This window comes from Mobula hypostoma, chromosome 8 (genome assembly GCF_963921235.1).
Source record: "Mobula hypostoma chromosome 8, sMobHyp1.1, whole genome shotgun sequence".
Classification (NCBI taxonomy): Eukaryota; Metazoa; Chordata; class Chondrichthyes; order Myliobatiformes; family Myliobatidae; genus Mobula; species Mobula hypostoma.
The window spans coordinates 34154121-34177596 of NC_086104.1; the positions used below are offsets into that span (position 1 = coordinate 34154121).

Sequence of the window (23476 nt, forward strand, 5' to 3'; positions counted from 1 at the left end):
AACGAAAACCAATTTCCCCCGGGATCAATAAAGTATGACTATGACTATAAATGCAATGTTCACGTCATTTCGAAAGGACTAGAATATAACAGCAGGAATGTAATACTGAGGCTTTATCAGGTATTGGTCAGACTGCACTTGGGAGTATTGTGATCAGTTTTGTGCCCCTTATCTATGAAAAGATGTGCTACCATTGGAGAAGTCCAGAGGAGGTTCACATGAATGATTCCAGGAATGAAAGGGTTAGCATATGGCGTAATGAGGAGTGTTTGATGGCTTTGGGCCTGTATTCGCTACAGTTTAGAAGAATGAGGAGAGATCTCATTGAAACCTGTCAAATATTGAACAGCTTAAAAAAGAGCAGATGCGGGGTGGATGCTTCCTGTACTGAGTGATTCTAGGACCTGAGGGCACAGCTTCAGAATAGAGGCACCTCCATTTAAAACAGAGATGAGGAAGAAATTAGAAGGGCTGTGAATCTGTGGAATTCATTGCCATAGGTGGCTATGGAGGCCAAGTCACTGAATATACTTAAAGCAGAGGTTGACAGGTTCTTGATTGGTTAGGATGTCAAAGGTTACAAAGAGAAGGATGGTGAATGGGATTGAGATGAATAATAAATCAGCAACGATGGAATGGCAGAGCAGACTCGATGGGCCAAATGGCTTAATTCTGCTCCTATGTCTTATGGTCTTATATGACACTGCATCCAAAACAGATTCAGAAGGCACGACTTTGTGGATCTGTCATTCGAGAAGAGACAGGGTTGATGAGACCTCCTATCACTGTAACTTAAAATGAGAAAAGATCTCTTTGAAATGTATATAATTTAACAAAGGATTTGATAATGTCAACAATCTTGACTTATAGTCACTAACTAGTAGTTTTACACTTTATTCTGCATTGTTACTCTGTACCTTATTCTAACTTAATGCACTGTACAATATTATTAGTATAAACAGTATGGATGTCAAGCTTTTCAGTGTATCTTGGTACATGTGACAATTGTAAAATACCAAACTGTATTACTATACCAACCTGCTTTTCATTTATGAAAGACTTTTCGCTTCATTAATTGCTACGTTTTCTTTACCTAGTGCACAAATCATCCAATGATTGTATGAAGGTTTGTGAATACTTACAGTCTCCGGATATGGTCCAATGTATCCCTGTCTTTAGACATCATATCCGCTAAAATGTGTTGTATTCCTGTCGCTATTTCTGTCATACTTGAAAGGCCTGGAAATATTCAAGCAAACATTTTAAGCATCCTTTGAGGTTCATTTTCATTCTTTTAATGTTCCTGTGCACCAAATGACACTTGTTCTTCTCGTGCCTTATTTATTTATCATTTATTTATTTTTGCAGAGTTTGTTGTCTTTTGCACACCAGTTGAATGGCAAGTTGGTGTGGTCTTTCAGTGATTTTAATATGGTTATACTTTATTTTGGATTGTGCCTGCAAGAACATGAATCTGAGGGAACACCTTCAGTGTTGTATTCTATGTACATTGATAATCAACTTACTTTGAGCTCAGATAATTATTCAACCGGAGGCAAAAACAGTCAACATTGCAGAAGGCTCACCAGCAGTGCCATCTACAGTATAACATACAGCCAATATACACACTCAAAGCTGACTGGAAAGTGGCTAGATTTTATAGGTGATGGAATAGTTTATGCAGGTCAGAGGATAATTATGGGTAGAAGGCAGAAGAACTGATTAAAAGATCAGTCATAAATCAGTCATGATGGAATGGCAGAGCAGACTCAATGGCAGAATGACCTCATCGTTATGGCCTTATGATAAATAAAACTGTTTGAAAAAATAGGAGAGACAAAGGGAAATTCAACAATTCTACTCAAGTTTTTTGAGGCTATAACACAAGGAGGAATATGGTGTATTTTGATTTTCACACCTTTGATATAGCGGTGAAGGGGGTTTAGTGCGCAAACTTCAAGTACTTGGGCTGGCAAGCAGTGACAAGTGGGTTTCTGCAGGAGCCAATGTTGCAGTCCAAATATTCAGAATATACAGTACTATGGAAAAGTCTTAGGCACATATATATAGCTAGTGTGATTATAGCTAGTGATTATTCTGATATAGCTCTCTATTGTGGACTGAGGGTGGGAAGAGGGCAGGGGGAGGGGAATCATGGATGGGAAAAGTGGGGCGGGGGGGCGAAGAGAGGAGGGAGCGGAAGCACCAGAGAGATATTCTGTAATGATCAATAAACCAATTGTTTGGAATCAAATTAACTTGCCTATTGTCTTAGGGCTGGTGTGCCTGCACCCACGCCACCCCCAGCCCTGACACTCCCCCTCTGCCACCTGCCCCACTCCCTTCCCATGATGCCCCAGTATAACCATTCCCAACATTCTTTGTTCCCGCCAGATTTACAAACTCGCTCTCCACTCCACATTGACAAATACAGTATTCTGCAAAAGTCTTAAGCACTCTAGTAGTTATATATAGGAACCTAAGACTTTTGCACAGGACTGCATGTCAATGATTTGGATGAGGAACTGAACCAATGGCTCTAAGTGTGCCTACTATAGAAAAATGAGTGGAATTGAGTTGTGAGGAGAATGCAGAGTCCATCCTATCTGTTATTTCCTCAAAGAATTCCAACAGATTCGTCAGTAAAGATTTCCCCTTGAGGAAACTATGATTACTTCCTTAATGTTTCACAAATAGATAAAAACTTTTGTCCTTAGTTGTGTGCTAGACTATTAGCAACACAAATATTCCCCTCGTATTTCCCTATAAAATGTCATATCATACTTAAAACGGCCTACTTTTATCAGTGCATGAACTGGATTTGTTGTCATAGATTGCCCCCTAAAGCACTTCAAGAGCAACTACATATAAAAATTTAATGAATTTAAAATAGACACCAAAATCACTTATCCACAAAATTAAAACCTCAGTTTTGTCAACAGTGGTAACATAAAAACTCAATAAATTAAAGAAAGCAGGGGCACACAGTCTATCAAACATCCTCTTTGATTCATCAAGATCTCAATGGAACAGGTTTTCCCAATCTGGGGTCCACGGACTCCTCGGTTAATGGCAGGAGTCCATGGCATAAAAAAGTTTGGGAACTCCTGTGCCAGAATTATAACACAAACCTGCACTGTACCATAGCCCTTAATTCTCTGAATGCTCAAAAAATTGTAATCTCATTCAATCTGCAGCCTTCAGGTTAGATGTTGCCAAAGAATTATGATCATACACCTAAGAAAAAGAAAATCACCTCATCCTAAAGGTGCAATTACATAAACTGGATGTAACTGAAGACAGAATATGGTATTTCTTAAAACCACTTTTAAAGTTTACTTTTACAGTCAGTTTAGTGATTGCATGCGTGTATCTAAACCGGGGTCGGCAACCTCTTTGCCTCTGTGGGCTGGATCGCATATGAATGAGCAGGCAGTGGGCTAGATAAATGCCATAAAAAAACTTGAAATATGGGAATTATCCACTTAAATACATCTAGTTATGTTTTGCCTCAAATTAATGAATAACACATGCTAGAAAATCATTTGTGCTTAAGGTTGCCCACCCGTGATCTAAACAGAACTATTCCGAAGTTTCTTTTGATCCATATGCTACTGCAATTTTCAGATACAATCAAAACAAAAAAAAGCTGTAACATAAACTCTGATGTAATATTACCATCTGTGGATGTAATGACAACTGCAATATAATTTGATACAATTAGCTGTGATGAATTAAGTGTGTTTTAACATAGTATAATCATGACATAATTCCAACATCCTTGGCTTTGAAAGTTGTATGTATATAAATAGTTTCCTCGGTATCCTATCAAGTCCAGAATTTTATCTTTCTAATATAGTTTGATATCTTAGTTTATCATATTTTCATTACTTCCTAATTTGCAATTTTTTGAGAAATTTGCAAATTGGAATAACTACTTTAAGTTTGGTAACAACTGTTTGCTAAATCCCACAGATTGCATACAGATGACATCATTCTGCATCCAAGACAGGAAAGAGAAAGAACATAGAGCCAGCTTAGTCTCTGAGACAGATTTCCTCAAGAATTACAGGTGCTCCCCAGGTTCCAGCAGGGTTCCATTCCTGTGAACTGTTTGTAGCCTGAACAGTTCTCAAGTCAGAAATGCAACTCTGAACTCAGTTCTCAGATGGCAAAAGATGCCTGTAACATCTCTGCAGCTAGTAAATCCATTCCACCAATCAGCCTAACACTCATTCACGTGAATGCGCTACACACAAGTTGGGCATTCACAAGCTGGACAGGACAGGGAGTAAACAGTATCATCTTTTTGTTGGGAATGGAAATGTAGGACATTTGGAATTACAAAAACAACAACCTATTTAGAATTCCCAACTGATGAGCAATGGGAAACATCTTTAATACTTAATAAAAATGTGGAATAAACAATGTAAAAGGAACTGTACTAGAACTGCACCTTACACTATCTCTCAAATTCCCTGAAATTCTTTCATATATATTTTATCTTGTATGTATTAGTTATGTAGGCAATTTAGCAACCAAAACAAGTTTTCAAAAATAACAATTAAGTGAATGAAGCAGTTTAGTCCTCAATCATGGGAAGTACACACTGCTCTTTAAATACTATAATTCTTAAGATTCCAATAATTCTCTTAGGAATTATATTAATCTCATCTAAGAAAAACATGTGGAAGCCAAGTGACAAATTAAGGACAAGCAAAAAGAATTTGTAGGAACTGAATTTTTTTTATTAAAATCAAACTAATAATGCATCAAGGCCTCCCTGCAACAATATAACAGTCTTCCTTGCAGTTAAATCCGAGACTTATACCAGCTGCACAAAAATACACTACATTTAACAGCATAAATCCATTCAGATCTTGTTTTTTTTTTGTTTCTTTGTGTTGCATTTCCCATGTGATAATTAACTTTTCTGCACCCATGTTGGAAATTGGCCCTGTAATTTCAGTTTGAAGTACATAAATTACCATGCTCCAATTTTTTCACCTATTCCACACTACCTCTGAAATTTTTTATCTCATCATTAACATGAATAAAAATCAAGGAGTTAAATGATACTTTAAAATACTGCACCTAGCCTAATTATCCCATCACTGCATGAAAGGTACATTTTCTTGACATGCTACACTTTGAGGGAAATCATCCAGCATACTAAAATGATTTCATCATATAACAGTATTTACATAGTTAAATACAAATGACTTATCTGCTTCAGTGACAAAAGTAAGAACACTGAAATAAGACTGTTAGACAATTAATTCTGTGACCTTTCACATTTTCTTCTACTGACCCACAAGGAGGATAAAATAAAGTACAATAAAACCTGAATCTGAAGTTGACAACTTACCTTCTACATTTGATTTTATATAATTACTTAGGTTAAATCTTCCCGGACATTCAATCAATAGATTTGCTGCAGGTTCTAGGCCAAGTTGACGGGCCTTCTGAGCCTTAGTCTTTGTGCTTCCACTTTTATAAGGAGCAAACTGAAAACAGTCAAGGAAATATTTAGAAAAAGATAACAGTTTACCAAGTGTGAAAATTATAATAATTTCATTGTACTCCATTTTGCAATATCAAATATAAATAGGGAACTCAATAAAATAGAAATTGCTGGGAATTTTCAAATCAGACAGAATCTAAAAAAAGATTGAACATTTCAGATTGATGAGCCTTCATCAAAGCTGTGAAAAGTTTAAAATAAACAAGTTGCCAGAAAAGAGGGGAGAGTTAAGGAGAATAAAGGTATTTCTGTGACAGATGGGAACCAGGAGAAAATAATTGAAACAAACTGCAGGGGAACTAGAAGAGACTACGTGGTTCCTCTCTCTCCTTTTCACCTTCCTTTACCATCCAGGGACATGAACACTTTCCAGGTGAAACACCAACTTACTTGAATTCCTTTCAGTTTGAAACACTATATTCAGTGCTCCTCCTATGGTCTTCTCTACAATGATGAAATTAAACAAAGACTGGGTGACCACTCTATTAAAGAGCCAGGGTAACCCCAAACTTCCAGTTTCATGTCCACATTAATTTGCTAAATTAGTCCCTCTCCAACTAGTACTTCCTGCACTGAAAAGTACACATATTACTTTTTGGACTAACAATGAGTTCAATGCTATGATCACTACAGCCTTGTATTTCACATTTCCAGGATTCAGCTTCTATTTCTCCCTTTCTCTGATAATTTCAGATTCACTTCTCTACTACTTCGACCTCACTAACTTTATCATTTGCTTAGCTCAATAGTCTTTACCATCCTCTCTCAACAGGTTCCAATGCTACTTTTGATATTCATTCTCTCTTGCTCTCTCTCTACCCTATCACAGACTTTCCCCATGATTCTTTCCACCCTCTCTCTGCAACTTAAAACATGATTCATTTCTACATTTTCCTTGTTCTTGTCTGAAGTTATTTGCCCAAAATGTCAACAATTTCTCTCTCTCTGCTTGGAAGATTGGCTCTTTTTGTGCAAGTCAGATAACTTGACCCGGTTTCCTTTACCGGTGGCAGTAGTGGAGTTTGAAGTGAACCTTAATCAAGTTCAAACAGTAAATTAATCAGTCCTGACGAATGGTCTCAGCCCATAACACCAACTGTTTACCCTTTTCCACAGATGCTGCCTGGCCTATTCAGTTCCTCCAGCATTTTGTGTGTGTTTAATTAAACTCAATTAAGTATAATGATCGACTACTTAAAATTAAAATAGTCAAGGAAGTAATGCAAATTATATTGTAATATAGAAAGCAAGGTACTGGGATAAAATATTACAAAAGTTGCTAATGAGGGACAAGAGAACCAGATTCAATTCCTGGAGAAATTGTCAGGAGCAATAAACGGAATTGATACCAATGATCAATGAAATGAGAATATGCCTTTCAGGCATATCAGACTTCATGGGTTCGGAAACAAAACTCAGTTTCTGTACCAGTGCATATTTATGTTGTTAGAAGTGAGTGTTATGCAACTAATGTTAATCTAAAGCAAGTGTAAAAAAAAACAAGGTTGATTAAAATAAGTTTTATTCCTGTCATACCCCATAGGACATTCACAATTTTCAATAGGGACAAATTGTGCATCACCATGTCTGCCTGTCTACACTTAGCATTTTTAGATACGGAAGCTGAAGTGGAATGTTTCTCTTTCCTGCATGCTGTCTGACCTGATGAGTGTCACAGCATTTTCTTACTTAATTTCAGATTTCTAGAAACTGAGGTTTTTACTTAATTGTACCAAGCAGGTTCACTGCTGAAGTTATGAAGTGGTTGTAAATATAATTCAAATAGATTTGAATAAAAAGAAAATGTAAAACACAAACAAAATTCAAATAAAATATTACCTACATCTACCTATTACCCAGGGCAACCATTCAAGTGAATAGGATCACCAATCTATCTACCAGCTAGCCAGCGCTGACTTATGGTCCATCTAGTCCCTCTCCCCAGTATGCAAGAAATCAGCTGCTAGACAATGGCAAAACTAGATCAGACTTGGAGGTCAGGCATGCTACCATCTGGCTTGCAAGTCATTGTGGTCTTCCACAGTTGGCCAAGTGTGTATAGAAGTCTGAAATAAGCAGTTACAAACAGCTGACAGGCAGCAATGGCCTACGTTAACTGCTGGTCAGTTTGATTTGAGCTTTGGGCTTTCAGTGGGTGTAACTAATGTAGCGAAAACCCAGTGAATGATCTTCATATGCATGACTTTCCTTCATTTTCCAAGGCCCAATTTTACAGTGACGGTAATCTGCAACATGGATTATCTACCTGGATTTTTATTTGTTGTTACATTTACAAAGCTCATAAGAAAATACTTTATATTTTACACACTATAAGCATGACATTTGCTCACATCATAAGCAAATAAATTACATTCCCATTACTTTTTACTTCCTTCAAGATTATTAAATTAATTTGTTTTCAAATGTGAAATTAAAAAAGGAATTTTTCTACTAACCACATGTTCGATTTCTTCAACTGTCCTGCAGTTCAACAATGTCGTTTTTATGGAAGGTGTAAGTTTATCTTGTTTTGCTATTTTCTGTATAGCTGAGTGAGCTTTCTTAATGACAAGCCTAAAGGAAGCAAAATAAAGACCAATATGAAATGAGGTTTGCAATAATTTATAGTAAGTGTGGTCTAATTAATTCCCTCCCAACAAGTGACATCAAGCAAACATACTTTGCCCGTGGAGTACATGAGAATTGTCATGAATGTGAAAACTCTTAAACGTTGAAGAATTTCAGTCTGCGTTGGCAAAAGACCAATGTGGTAAAAAAAAATAAAACTCTCCCTATCTAACAACTACTGAAGATGATTATTAAAATACCACAAAGTGCTTAGTTATTATAATGTAGTCTGCATAGAAAGTCACTTGCGCCAATCTGAGAGTCGGTTAACAGAAAGGATATAGCTTCCTTAGCAAAGCAGTCATTAACTTAAGGCACAGATGAACTGCACAAGGATGAGGTGGCCTGAGAAAAAAATTGGATCCAAAGTGATGGCTTTGTACAACTTACCACCTGAACAAGTAGGGAAGGCAGAACTTATAATACAAGGTATACACTGAAGATGGATCCAAGCCTCAGCTGAAACAGTATTGTTTCTCGTTTGTTCACTTTAACAGAAAAATGTAACCTAATATATAGAAACATAGAAAACTTACAGCACAATACAGACCCTTCAGCCCACAAAGCTGTGCTAAACATGTGCTTACCTTAGAAATTACCTAGGATTACTGATAGCCCTCTATTTTTCAAAGCTGCATGTACCTATCCAGGAGTCTCTTTAAAGACCCTATCATATCTGCCTCCACCACCGTCGCCAGCAGCCCATTCCACGCACTCTGCGTAAAAAACTTATCCCTGACATCTCCTCTGTACCTACTTCCAAGCACCTTAAAACTGTGCCTTCTCGTGCTAGCTATTTCGGCCCTGGGAAAAAGCCTCTGACTATCCACACTATCAAAGCTTCTCTTCATTTTGTCCACCTCTATCAGGTCACCTCTCATCCTCCATCACTCCAAGGAGAAAAGGCAGAGTTCACTCAACCTGTTCTCATGAGGCATGCTCCCCAATACAGGCAACATCCTTGTAAATCTCCTCTGCACCCTTTCTATGGTTTCCACATCCTTCTTGTAGTGAGGCAACCAGAACTGAGCACAGTACTCCAACTGGGGTCTGACCAGGGTCTTATATATTTGCAATATTACCTCTCGGCTCTAAACTCAATCCCACAATTGATGAAGGTCAATGCACTGTATGCCTTCTTAACCACAGAGTCAACTTGTGCAGCAGCTTTGAGTGTCCTATGGACTCAGACCCCAAGATCCCTCTGATCCTCCACACTGCCAAGAGTCTTACCATTAATACTATATTCTGCCATCATATTTGACTTACCAAAATGAACCACCTCACACTTATCTGGGTTGAACTCCATCTGCCACTTCTCAGCCCAGTTTTGCGTCCTATCAGTGTCCCGCTGTAACCTCTGACAGCCCTCCACACTATCCACAACATCCCCAACCATTGTGTCATCAGCAAATTTACTAACCCAGGTATATGTTTTATATCTGGAAGCTCTTTAATAATAATGTGATAATAAATAATATCTCTATAGATTTTAAGGGCAGCATGATAGAGTAGCAGCTGGCTTAAAGCTATTACAAAACTAGCAACCAGGGTTCAATTCTGCCGTTGTGTGTAAGGAGTTTGTACATTTTAAGGAGTTTGTACATTTCTCCCCATGATCGTGCGAGTTTCCTCTGGGTGCTCTGGTTTCCTGCCACATTTGAGAGATGTACAGATAGATAGGTTAATTGGTCACATGGGTAGTTGGGTGGCGTAGGCTTGGAAGGCAAGGGCCTGTTACCATTCTGGATCTCTAGATAAAATAAGAAACTTCCCATAGATAGAAAACAAGACTTATAAAATTTTACAGAAAATAACATAATTTTTTTTTGTAGTACTCACATCAGTTCTTCAAATGTTTGTTGAACTTCTCGTAGAGTATCAGCATCCATGTTATTGGTAAGTTCCTTTCGATAACGAGCAATAAATGGAATGGTGTTTTCTTCTTTGAAGAGTTGAATGAGGTTTGCACAAGCCCAAGCCTCTGTATTGGTCCGTTCAGACAGAACCTAAAAACACAGTATGTTACGGTACAGTCCAATATGTTATCACAGTAAATTTTTCATGCAAATGCTCGTGGGAAGTCAGAGAAGTTCCCAGTAAATAAAAAGGACAAAGATGACTGCCAGTGGTTAACTAACTGGACGAGAAACCTAGGGAATGGTTTAAGTCCAAGAGACCTCATCACAGAGCTGAACTCCAGAAGCAAGCTGGGACTCACTGTTTTAGATTATCAAAATAAGAGGCCCAGATAAAACTGAAGTCGAAGCACATAAAGAAAACACTACATTGGCTGTGGTCATTAATCTCAGAATGATAAATGGCTGTGGTTGTTGCAGACCAATGACCTCAGTCCCAGGACATCACTGCAGGATTTCCTAAGGGCAGTGCCCTTGGGCCAACCATTGTCAGCTGCTTCAACACCTTCCTTCCTTCAGGTCAGATGTGGGAATGTTCACTGATGATTGCTAAGTGTTCAGTTCTATTTGCAACACCTCAGCAAATGAAGCAGCCCATACCTGTATGCAGTAAGACCCAGACAAGATTTCGGTACAAAGTGGCAAAAAGCATTCATGCCACAGAAGTGTCCGGCAATAACCATCTCCAACAAGGGAGATTGTAATAACTGACCCTTGGTGTTTAATGGTCATACCTTCACCAAGTCTCCATAATCACCATTGGCCAAATACTGGACCAAAGAAATAAACAACACAGATATAAAAGCGATTGGAGTCTGTGAGTCACCATGTGGCAAGTGACCGACACTCAGTGACCACCTCATGAAGTACCTCCTGTACGTAATAAAGTGGCCACTGAGTGTATTTCGTGGTCTTCTGCTACTGTAGCCTAACTGCTTCAAGGTTTGACGAGTTCTGCATTCAGAGATATTCCTCTGCGCAGCACTGTTGTAAAACATGGTTATTGGAGTTTCTGCAACCTTCCTGTCAGCTCGAACCAGTCTGACCATTCTCCTCTAACCTGTTATTATCAAGGCATTTTCTCCAACAGAAGTGTCGCTTACTGGATGCTTTCCACACCATTTTCTGTCGGTTCTGGAGACTGTAATGCGTGAAAATACCAAGAGATCATAAGATTCTGAGATACCCAAACAACCCTATCTGGCACCAACAATCATTCCACAGTCAAAGTCACTTAGATCACATTTCTTCCCTATTCAGATGTTTGGTCTGAACAACCAACTGAACCTCTTGACCGTGTCTGCATGGTTTTATGCATTGAGTTGTTGCCACATGATTGGCTAATTAGATATTTACATTATTGAGCAGGTGTACTAGTGTAACTAATAAAGTGGTCACTGAGTGTACATCCAAAATGCTCCAAGACCTTTTCATCATATACAAAACACAAATCATTTACTTGGGTGAATAGCACTTGATAAGCATCCTAACAACCACTTCCTCCACTACCATTGTAGTGTGGCTTCAGTGTGAATTAATACAAAAAGCAAAGCAGTGACTCCAAAACCAAGACGGACAAGTCGCAACATTGTCTACTGGCTCCTCTCGAAGCCGCACACCATCAAGACTTGGAAGCATATTGTTTGTTCTCTGTTGTTGCTGGGTCTAAATCACAGCAATTCCTGCCTACCACCATGGTGGAAGCACTTTCACTGTGGTGATTCAAGAGGCCATTCACCAACACCTTGAAAGGAACAGCTGCAGATAGGCAATAAATGCTGGTTATGTCCAGATCCAGAAAATGAACAAAAAAAGATGATATTGCAACTTAAAAATACTTAACAAAAATTTTACCACCTTTATTGCCAATCTCCACTTTTCTTCCAGCATCTACAGAATCAAATGATTCTGAATATATCACTGAAATATTCAGTGGTTAACCCGACCAGACATTATCAATTTTGTGACAATGAATATCATGACTTCTATGCTGAGCCTTTATAAGGCACCGGTCAGGCTGCACTTGCCAGAGTATTATCAACAGTTTTGGGCCCCATGTTTCAGGAAGGATGTGTTGTCATAGGAGAGAGTCCAGAGGAGGTTCACGAAAATGATTCTGGGAATGAAAGGGTCAACATATGAGGAGCATTTGGCGGATCTGGGCTTGTACTCACTGGAATTTAGAAGAATGCAGGGGGATCTTAATGAAACCTACCAAATGTTGAAAGCACTAGATATGCTGGATGTGGAGAGGATGTTTCCTACAGTGAGGGTACCCAGAACCAGAGGGCACATCTTCAAAATTGAGGAGCCATCTTTTAGAACAGAGGTAAGGCGGAATTTTTTTTTTAGACAGAGAGCAGTGAATCTGTGGAATTCTCTGCCACAGACTGCAGTAAAGGCCAAGTCCGTGGGGCATATTTCAGGCGGAAGCTGATAGTTGCTTGATTGGTCAGGGCATCAAAGGATATGACAAGAAGGCAGGTGTATGGGATTGAGTGGGATCCAGGATCAGCCATGATGGAATGGCAGAGCAGACTCGATGGGCTGAATGGCCTAATTCTGCTCCTATGTCTTATGGTCTTATCGACAGACCACAGTCAGTACATATCAGTAATAACACCTCCTCCAACAGGCGCACCTAAAGGATGCATGCTTAGCCCACTGCCCAACTCTCTCTATACTCATGATTTTGTGGCTAGGCACAACTCAATCACTGTCTGTACATTTGCCAATGACACGGCTAGTAGAATCTCAGATGGCAATGAAGATGCATATAGATGCAAGATGGATTGGCTGGTTAAGTGGTGTCACAACAACAACCATGCATTCAATGACAGGAATCGATTATGGCCTTCAGGAAGAGCAATTAGGAGAATACACACCAAATCCTCATTGAGGGATCAACAGTAGTAAAGTTTCAAGCTTCAAGTTACTGAACATCAGCATGTGAGGGGATCCATCCCGGACCCAGTAGATTGATGCAATCATGAAGGTATGGAACTGGCTCTGCTTCATTCGGAGTTCATGGATATTTGGCCTGCCACCAAAGACTCGAGCAATTTCTTACAGATGTACGAGGGAGAGCATCCTGACTAGTTGGATCACACCTGGTTCTGATGCACAGGATCAAAAAAGGCTGCAAAGGGTTGTAGACTCAGCCAGCTCCATCATAGACAGAATCTTTGAGACATCTTCAAAAGGCAGTGCTCCAGGAAGGCAACATTCATTATTGGGGATGCTCACCATCCGGGACATGCCTTCTTCTTGTTCTACCATCAGGAAAAATGTATAATCCTCTGAAGACTCACACTCAATGATTCAGAAACAGCAGCTTCTTCTCTACCATCAGATTTCTGAACAGTCCATGAACTAATGAACACTTCCACCAGTCCTCTTTTGCACTATTTTATTCTTTATTGCAGTATGTCTTGCACTATACTGCTGCCACAAGGTAACAACATGTGTCAGTAACAATAAACAACACCACGGTGGTTGGCCTGATCAGAGGGGATGAGGAGATGGCCTACAGGGACGAGGTCCAGCACCTGGCTGCGTGGTGTGCCAACAACAACCTGGCCCTTAACTCCCAGAAGACCAAGGCGATCATCGTGGACTTCAGGCATGCTAGGAGCCACACTCACGTCTCCATCTATATCAACGGAGCTGTATTGGAGCGTGTATCAAGCTTCAAATTCCTTGGTGTCCACATTTCCGATGATCTCACCTGGTCCCTGAGCTCCTCCATCCTGATCAAAAAGGCGCAACAGTGCCTTTAATTCCTGCGGAGCATGAAGAAAACTCACCTCTGTCCCAGGATACTGACGGACTTTTACCGCTGTACCATTGAGAGCATACTCACCAACTGCATCTCAGTGTAGTATGGCAATTGTCCCGTATCGGACCACAAAGCACTCCAGCATGTGGTGAAAACTGCCCAGCGTTTTATCGGCACCCAATTGCCCACCATTGAGAACATCTACCATAAACGCTGCCTGGGCAGGGCAAAAACCATTATCAAGGATACATCTCACCCTAACCATGGACTATTTACTCTCCTCCCTTCCGGTAGGCGCTACAGGAGCCTCCGCTCCCACACCAGCAGGCACAGGAAGAGCTTCTTCCCTGAGGCTGTGATGCTGCTGAACCTCACATCACAGCGCTAAGCAGCATTGCATCCGTATTGTATTGTATCAGTACTTTTATATTTGTGTGCTGTAGCACTTACTTTTTATTCACAGTTATTTTGTAAATAACACTATTCTTTGCATTTCTGGTTAGATGCTAACTGCATTTCATTGGCTTTGTATCCGTACTCAGCACAATGACAATAAAGTTGAATCTAATCTAATCTAATCTAAAACCAGAGTCTGATTAGAGATAAAATGGGGAGTCACTACTATTGCAAAGTAAATATAATCAAATTTACAACAAAAAATCCCTTGCCAAAACAGCAATCGTGTATAATATAACTAAGCAGTGAAGTGTACATACCTGGATTATATTCCAGTTCATTTGCAGCTCCCCAATCTCTACACTTCCTCGTTGGAATTTTACGGGTTTCCCTTCAGGGTTCTTCTCAGTCTTCTGCTTCTTTAAAACAGGCTCATCCCATGTAAAACTTATATCTTCTTCCTTGATTTCATTCAAATGCGTGCTAGTAGACGGCTGTTCAACTTTAACATGGCAGTGTTCAATTTCTTTCTTTACTTGTATTGGAATTTGTTGAGCATCTCCCTTTTGTTTTAGGTTTCCTAAGTCCTGTTTACTTTGTGAAGGCAATACATCTTCATTACTGTTCACAATTGGAAATTTTTCCTGTCAGATAAATAACATTTCATGAGTCATACACAAAAGAAGATCATGTTTTTTTTTTAATTCAATCTAGTCTATTACCAATACTTTGAGCTCAAATTGAATAAAATTACAATTCACTTTCACCATGCGTTTGGTTGAACATTAAAGGAGCAGATGACTTTGTACTACTTTATTTAACCCATTGCAAGCTCTGTCTTTTGAGGGTACCAAAGACTTAGCTGATCAAAGAGTTCCAATCACCATTTCATTTTTTACCCTTGTACCCACCATTCACTTGTAATCACATTCAACTATGGTGGAAAGAGAGATTACCAACACCATCTCCAAATATTCCCACTCAGTTTCTGTACAAACCTTTTGAACAGTGATTGTTAGGTAAACTAGATGAGGGAATCAGACAATTTTCTTTTCTTAAACTAGGGTACCATCTGTAACCAGCAAAACTCTGGACTAACTAGAAATTAAATCAGCATTTCTTTATGTCATAACTGTGTTACAGCAAGCATTGGGAATGTTATCACAACTGTATTACTAAGACATCCATCAAACCTGCACGATGTGACAATTTGGCAGATGTACAAAAATGTAAAGTCAACACTCCCATTTGTTTTCATCAATGACTCAGGCTAACAACAATAAAGATTTAGAAAGTTTATTATTAACTTTTCTGTGATAATGATTTGTGGCAGGGTATGCCAGCAATTCTTATGCATGAACAAATTAGTTAGCTGACTGGTGTAACATGCCTTGTGTGTACATACAGGTCCTTAAGAACATTACTTCTTAAAAAGTAGTCAACTAAATGCTCATCTTTTCTAGTTTTCTTCATCAAATTTTCAACTTATAGTACTGGACGATATAAACTCGAGGATCAGTGAAATGTGTGTGCCATATTAAAAGAAGGTAAATCAGATCCCAAGTTTGTAAAGTAGACTCCCAATTTCAATAAAAATGACGATGTTTTACATCGTAGCAGATGCTAAAACCTTAAAAGAAATAAACAACAAACATAGTAAGAATATAGATAATTTCAGTAAATATTTATTGAGTCTAGGCATTCTTACGCACCAAATCCTCAGTACCTACTGATTTATTAAATGCTAATAACTTTTGCGGTCAGTATTGGGATCAGGATCACCAAGAGTGAATAAGGGTCAGGTGTGTAGTGACAGCAGGATTCTAAGCGTGAGGCACATGTGAGAGTGGTGCCATGAACCAGACCGGGGCCTGGGTGTGGATCCAGAGCCACGAGCTAGAGTGTGTAGGGACGACCTACCAGGGACAAGTTGCAGTGGTTGCGTCTCTGGCACCGAGACTGGACCCTCTACTCAGAAGGGAAGGAGGGAAAAGAGGAGAGCGGTAATGATAGGGGATTCGATAGTTAGGGGGCAGATAAGAGGTTCTGTGGGAGAGATCGAGAATCTCGGATGGTCTGTTGCCTCCCTGGTGCCAGGGTTCGCGATATCTTGGATCGAGTTCTCTGTATTCTCAGGAGAGAGGGGGAGCAGCCAGATGTCGTGAACCATGTCGGGACCAATGGCGTGGATAGGAAGGAGGAGGAGGTCCTGCAAAGAGAATTTAGGGAGTTAGGTGCAAAGTTGAAGGACAGGACCTCCAGGGTTGCAATCTCAGGATTGCTACCCGTGCCACGTGCTAGTGAGGCAAGATAATGTGTGCACACATTATAGGAAGATAATGCAGCTAAATACATGGCTAAGGAGTTGGTGCAGGAGGGAGGGCTTCATGTTTCTGGACAATTGGGCCTTGTTCCAGGGAAGCTGGGACCTGTTCCGATGGGATGGGTTGCACCTGAACTGGAAGGGGACTAACATCCTCGCAAGAAGGTTTGCTCGTGCTGCTCCGGGGGTGGTGGGGGGGGCGGGGTTAAACTGGACTTGCAGGGGGAGGGGAACCAGAGTGTTAGAGCAAAGTGAGGTGGAGGAGGATAAAGGTCATCCAAGAACTGCAAGTATAGTGCATGGAGTAAAGCCAGATCTAACATATAAAGAGGCTTTGAGGAAAGAGAAGCAGAATAAAGGGTGTAAAGGTAGTAAGGCAGAAGGGCTAAAATGCGTGTACTTCAATGCAAGAAGCATCAGGAACAAAAGTGATGAACTGAGAGCTAGTGTAGTGGCCATTACGGAGACTTGGCTGGCACCAGGGCAGCAATGGATTCTCAATATTCCTGGATTTCAGTGCTTTAAAAATGGATAGAGAGGGGACAAAAGGGGAGGAAGGTTGGCATTACTGGTCAGGGATACTATTACAGCTACAGAAAGGGTGGGTAATATAGCAGGATCCTCTTTTGAGTCAGTATGGGTAGAAGTCAGGAACAGGAAGGGAGCAGTTACTCTATTAGGGGTATTCTATAGGCCCCCTGGTAGCAGCAGAGATACCGAGGAGCAGATTGGGAGGCAGATTTTGGAAAGATGCAAAAATAACAGGGTTATTATCATGGGTGACTTTAACTTCCCTAATATTGATTGGCACCTGATTAGTTCCAATGGTTTGGACAGGGCAGAGTTTGTTAAGTGTGTCCAGGACAGATTTCTGTCACAGTATGTTGACAGGCTGACTAGGGGGAATGCCATACTAGATCCAGTATTAGATAACAAACCGGGTCAGGTCACAGATCTCTCCATGGGTGAGCATCTGGGGGACAGTGACCACCGCTCCCTGTCCTTTAACATTATCATGGAAAAGGATAGAATCAGAGAGGACAGGAAAATTTTTATTTGGGGAAGGGCAAATTATGAGGCTATAAGGCTAGAACTTGCGGGTGTGAATTGGGATGATGTTTTTGCAGGGAAATGTACTATGGACATGTGGTCGATGTTTAGGGATCTCTTGCAGGATGTTAGGGATAAATTTGTCCAGGTGAGGAAGATAAAGAATGGTAGGGTGAAGGAACCATGGGTGACAAGTGAGGTGGAAAATCTAGTCAGGAGGAAGAAGGCAGCATACATGAGGTTTAGGAAGCACGGATCAGATGGGTCTATTGAGAAATATAGAGAAGTAAGAAAGGAGCTTAAGAAGGGGCTGAGGAGAGCAAGAAGGGAGCATGAGAAGGCCTTGGCAAGTAGGGTAAAGGAAAACCCCAAAGCATTCTTCAATTATGTGAAGAACAAAAGGATGACAGGAGTGAGGATAGGACCGATTAGAGATAAAGATGGGAAGATGTGCCTGGAGGCTGTGGAAGTGAGCGAGGTCCTCTTCGGTATTCACCAATGAGAGGGAACTTGATGACGGTGAGGACAATATGAGTAAGGCTGATGTTCTGGAGCATGTTGATATTAAGGGAGAGAAGGTGTTGGAGTTGTTAAAATACATTAGGACGGATAAGTCCCTGGGGCCTGACGGAATATTCCCCAGGCTGCTCCATGAGGCGAGAGAAGAGATTGCTGAGCCTCTGGCTAGGATCTTTATGTCCTCGTTGTCTATGGGAATGGTACCGGAGGATTGGAGGGAGGCGAATGTTGTCCCCCTGTTCAAAAAAGGTAGTAGGGATAGTCCGGGTAATTATAGACCAGTGAGCCTTACGTCTGTGGTGGGAAAGCTGTTGGAAAAGATTCTTAAGAGATAGGATCTATGAGCATTTAGAGAATCGTGGTCTGATCAGGGACAGTCAGCATGGCTTTGTGAAGGGCAGATCGTGTCTAACAAGCCTGATAGAGTTCTTTGAGGAGGTGACCAGGCATATAGAGGAGGGTAGTGCAGTGAATGTGATCTACATGGATTTTAGTAAGGCATTTGACAAGGTTCCACACGGTAGGCTTATTCAGAAAGTCATAAGGCATGGGATCCAGGGCTGTTTGGCCAGGTGGATTCAGATTTGGCTTGCCTGCAGAAAGCAGAGGGTCATGGTGGAGGGAGTACATTCGGATTGGAAGGTTGTGACTAGAGGTGTCCTACAACGATCGATTCTGGTACCTCTGCTTTTCGTGATTTTTATTAACGACCTGGATGTTGGGGTAGAAGGGTGGGTTGGCAAGTTTGCAGACGACACAAAGGTTGGTGGTGTTGTGGACAGTGTAAAGGATTGTCGAAGATTGCAGAGAGACATTGATAGGATGCAGAAGTGGTCTGAGAAGTGGCAGATGGAGTTCAACCCGGAGAAGTGTGAAGTGGTACACTTTGGAAGGACAAACTCCAAGACAGAGTACAAAGTAAGTGGCAGGATACTTGGAAGTGTGGACGAGTAGAGGGATCTGGGGGAACATGTCCACAGATCCCTGAAAATTGCCTCACAGGTAGATAGGGCAGTTAAGAAAGCTTATGGAGTGTTGGCTTTCATAAGTCGAGGGATAGAGTTTAAGAGTCTCGGGGTAATGATGCAGCTCTATAAAACTCTGGTTAGGCCACACCTGGAGTACTGTGTCCAGTCACAGCACGCTGGAGGAACTCAGCAGGTCGGGCAGCATCAGTGAAAACGATGAGTCGACGTTTCGGGCCGGAACCCTTCGTCAGGACTGAAGAAAGAAGGAGGGGGAAGGATTTGAAGAATGTTTGTAGGTTCAGTTGAAAAATCAGTAATTTGAAAGACAAAGAGGTGGGGGAGGGGAAGTAGGGACGCCATAGGCAGAAAAACAATGGGCAGTAGAAGGAGGAGGAGGAACCATGAGGGAGGTGATAGGCAGCTGGGGGAGGGGGCAGAGTGAAATAGGGATAGAGGAAGGGAGGGGGAGGGAATTACCGGAAGTTGGAAAATTCTTTATTCATACCAAGGGGCTGGAGACCACCTAGATGGTATATGAGGTGTTGCTCCTCCAACCTGAGTTTAGCCTCATCACGGCAGTAGAGGAGATGTCCACTGACATGTTCTACAAGCCCACTGACTCTCATAACTACCTCAACTATACCTCTTCCCACCCCGCCACATGCAAAAATGTCATTCCCTATTCCCAGTTCGTCCGTCTCCGCCGCATCTGCTCCCAGGATGAGGCTTTCCGTTCCAGGACATCTCAAATATCCTCTTTCTTTAAGGATCGTGGTTTCCCTTCTACTGTCATCAATGATGCCCTCAACCGCATCTCCTCCATTTCCCGCACTTCGGCCCTCACCCCATCCTCCCGCAACCACAACAGGGACAGAGTTCCCCTTGTCCTCACCTGCCACCCCACCAGCCTCCAGATCCAGCACATCATCCTCCGCAACTTCCGTCACCTTCAACAGGACCCGACCACTAAGCACATCTTTCCCTCTCCACCCCTCTCCGCTTTCCGCAGGGATTGGTCTCTCTGCGACTCCCTTATCCGCACGTCCATCCCCACGGATCTCCCACATGGCAATAATCCCTGTAAGCGTAAGTGCTACACCTGTCCCTACACCTCCTCTCTTGCCACCATTCAGGGCCCCAAACAGTCCTTCCAGGTGAGACAATACTTCACTTGTGAGTCTGTTGGGATCATCTATTGCATCTGGTGCTTCCGGTGCGGCCTCCTCTACATTGGTGAAACCCGGCGCAGATTGGGGGACCGCTTCGTCGAGCACCTCCGCTCCGTCCGCCACAACAGACAGGATCTTCCGGTAGCCACCCACTTCAACTCTGCTTCCCCTTCCCATTCAGATATGTTCATACATGGCCTCCTCTACTGCTATGATGAGGCTAAACTCAGGTTGGAGGAGCAACACCTCATATACCGTCTAGGTAGTCTCCAGCCCCTTGGTATGAACATAGAATTCTCCAACTTCTGGTAATTCCCTCCCCTTCCCTTCCTCTATCCCTATTTCACTCTGCCCCCTCCCCCAGCTGCCTATCACCTCCCTCATTGTTCCGCCTCCTTCTACTACCCATTGTTTTCCTGCCTATGACGTCCCTACTTCCCCTCCCCCACCCCTTTGTCTTTCAAATTACTGGTTTTTCAACTGAACCTACAAGCATTCTTCAAATCCTTCCCCCTCCTTCTTTCTTCAGTCCTGACGAAGGGTTCCGGCCCGAAACGTCGACTCATCGTTTTCACTGATGCTGCCCAACCTGCCGAGTTCCTCCAGCGTGCTGTGAGTGCTGCTTTGATCCCAGCATCTGCAAATTATTTTGTGTGTACTGGGTCCAGTTCTGGTCACCTCACTATAGGAAGGATGTGGAACCATTGGAAAGGGTACAGAGGAGATTTACCAGGATGCTGCCTGGTTTAGAGAGTATGCATTATGATCAGAGATTAAGGGAGCTAGGGCTTTACTCTTTGGAGAGAAGGAGGATGAGAGGAGACATGATAGAGGTGTACAAGATAATAAGAGGAATAGATAGAGTGGATAGCCAGCGCCTCTTCCCCAGGACACTACTGCTCAATACAAGGGGACATGGCTTTAAGGTAGGGGTGGGAAGTTCAAGGGGGATATTAGAGGAAGGTTTTTTACTCAGAGAGTGGTTGGTGCGTGGAATACACTGCCTGAGTCAGTGGTGGAGGTAGATATACCAGTGAAATTTAAGAGACTACTAGACAGGTATATGGAGTAATTTAAGGTAGGCGGGGTTATATGAGAGGCAGGGTTTAAGAGTCGGCACAACATTGTGGGCCGAAAGGCCTGTACTGTGCTGTACTGTTCTATGTTCTGTGTTCTATGTTCTTACCACCCCATTGACAATGTATTAGTGTACCACAATTACATCTAATGATTAGCCTGTTGCTTTTGTCAACCTTGACAGAAAATAACTTTCGCACCATAATATTCTGGTCCACATGAGGTTTCTCCCTTGTTTTCTTTCTGGTCGTTTTAACGGCTGTTTTGCTGGTAGATTTTTTCACTGTTGCCTTTTTGGTTGCAGTACTTTCTTGTTCGGACTTTATTTTCTTTCTTGCAGTCACTGTTTTCCCTGCAATAACTTTTTTGGACTTTTTTGCTACTGTAGTTTTTGGCACCCATTCTTCCTCAGAATCAGGATCAGAAGCTCTATATGATAAAAACATATGTGATTAAAGGAATTAGATTCAAGTAGAAGAATATTTTCCATTTGACACAATAATCGGGGGAAAAAATTGGAAATGCTCTGCAAGTTAGGACAATGAACCTGTGCAAAAGAAACTCCTCTAATACATAAAGTTCTCATGGGGCAAAGAGAAGCAAAAGGCTCTCCATGCTCCCATAATCGGACACTCTTTTAGTAGTTGGAATGAAGAAATGTGGCTTGCACGGTTGGAAATTAATATAAATAATGCAATCAACCGCAGGGTCTTCCAGCCTGGGATCCAAGGACTCCCCGGTTAACGGTAGATGTCCATCTCATAAAAAAGGTTGGAAAACCCTGCACTACAGTGTTTCTTTTCTAAAGAAAAGTAAATTAAGTCTATTAAAAAAAATTAAATACTTCAGTATTGCAACAAAGATAATAAAAAAAAGTTCCTCATCTCACTCCACTGATTGCGCAGCACAGGTAAACGGTACAGTCAACAGCTCACTGTCCTAGTGACAAAACCTCAGTGATGGCAGGTAGTCACGAGTCTCAGAATAAGCTGTTACCCGGCCTGGCGGTCCTAGTCCTGATGCTCCTGTACCTCCTTCCTAATGGTAGTGGGTCAAAGAGATTGTGGGATGGGTGGTAGGGATCCACAACAAATGTCACCAATAGGGCAAGGAGGAAGACCGCCGTGATCCTCTCATCGGTTTTAATATCCTTTGTAGGGTTTTACAGTCCAATGTCTTGCAGCTTACGTACCACACAATGGTACAGCCAGACAATTACTCTCAATAGTGCTCTTGTAGTCATAGTCATACTTTATCGATCCCGAGGGAAATTGGTCTTTGTTACAGTTGCACCATAAATAATTAAATAGTAATAAAACCATAAATAATTAATAGTAATATGTAAATTATGCCAGGAAATAAGTCCAGGACCAGCCTGTTGGCTCAGGGTGTCTGACCTTCCAAGGGAGGAATTATAAAGTTTGATGGCCACAGGCAGGAATGACTTCCTATGACGCTCAGTGTTGCATCTCGGTGGAATGAGTCTCTGGCTGAATGTACTCCTGTGCCCACTCAGTACATTATGTAGTGGATGGGAGACATTGTCCAAGATGGCATGCAACTTGGACAGCATCCTCTTTTCAGACACCACCGTCAGAGAGTCTAGTTCCATCCCCACAACATCACTGGCCTTACGAATGAGTTTGTTGATTCTGTTGGTGTCTGCTACCCTCAGCCTGCTGCTCCAGCACACAACAACAAACATGATTGCACTGGCCACCACAGACTCGTAGAACGTCCTCAGTATCCTCCGACAGATGTTAAAGGACCTCAGTCTCCTCAGGAAATAGAGACGGCTCTGACCCTTCTTGTAGACAGCCTCAGTGTTCTTTGACCAGTCCAGTTTATTGTCAATTGTTAGAATGCAGGCAGGGAGCCTTGCACCCCCCAACTCCCCTCAGAAACTGTACATGCTGCAGTGCCTTCTTGACTAGTGCGAAGGTGTTGTGGGTCCAGGTGAGATAGTCCGTTATGTGCACACCAAGGGACTTGGTGCTCTTTACTCCTTCCGTGGCCGAGCCATTGATGTGTAATGAACAGTGGTCACCCTGTGCCTTCCTGAAGTCCACAATCACCTCTCTTGTCTTGACCACGTTGAGACTCAGGATGTTGTTCTTTGACAAGC

The 23476-nt window shown here is 41.8% G+C and overlaps 1 protein-coding gene across 3 annotated transcripts in view; it reads right to left on the reverse strand.

Annotated features, from left to right (window-relative positions):
* Positions 1-23476, reverse strand: part of srbd1 (S1 RNA binding domain 1) — a 319766-nt gene that overhangs the window by 290183 nt on the left and 6107 nt on the right. For all 3 annotated transcript variants that reach the window (XM_063055672.1, XM_063055670.1, XM_063055671.1), the window contains exons 4-9: positions 21552-21780; positions 14566-14889; positions 9995-10161; positions 7981-8098; positions 5369-5507; positions 1143-1239 (exon numbers count right to left, since the gene is read on the reverse strand). In XM_063055672.1, coding sequence (XP_062911742.1) covers positions 1143-1239; positions 5369-5507; positions 7981-8098; positions 9995-10161; positions 14566-14889; positions 21552-21780 — 1074 coding nt within the window. The remainder of the gene's footprint in view (positions 1-1142; positions 1240-5368; positions 5508-7980; positions 8099-9994; positions 10162-14565; positions 14890-21551; positions 21781-23476) is intronic.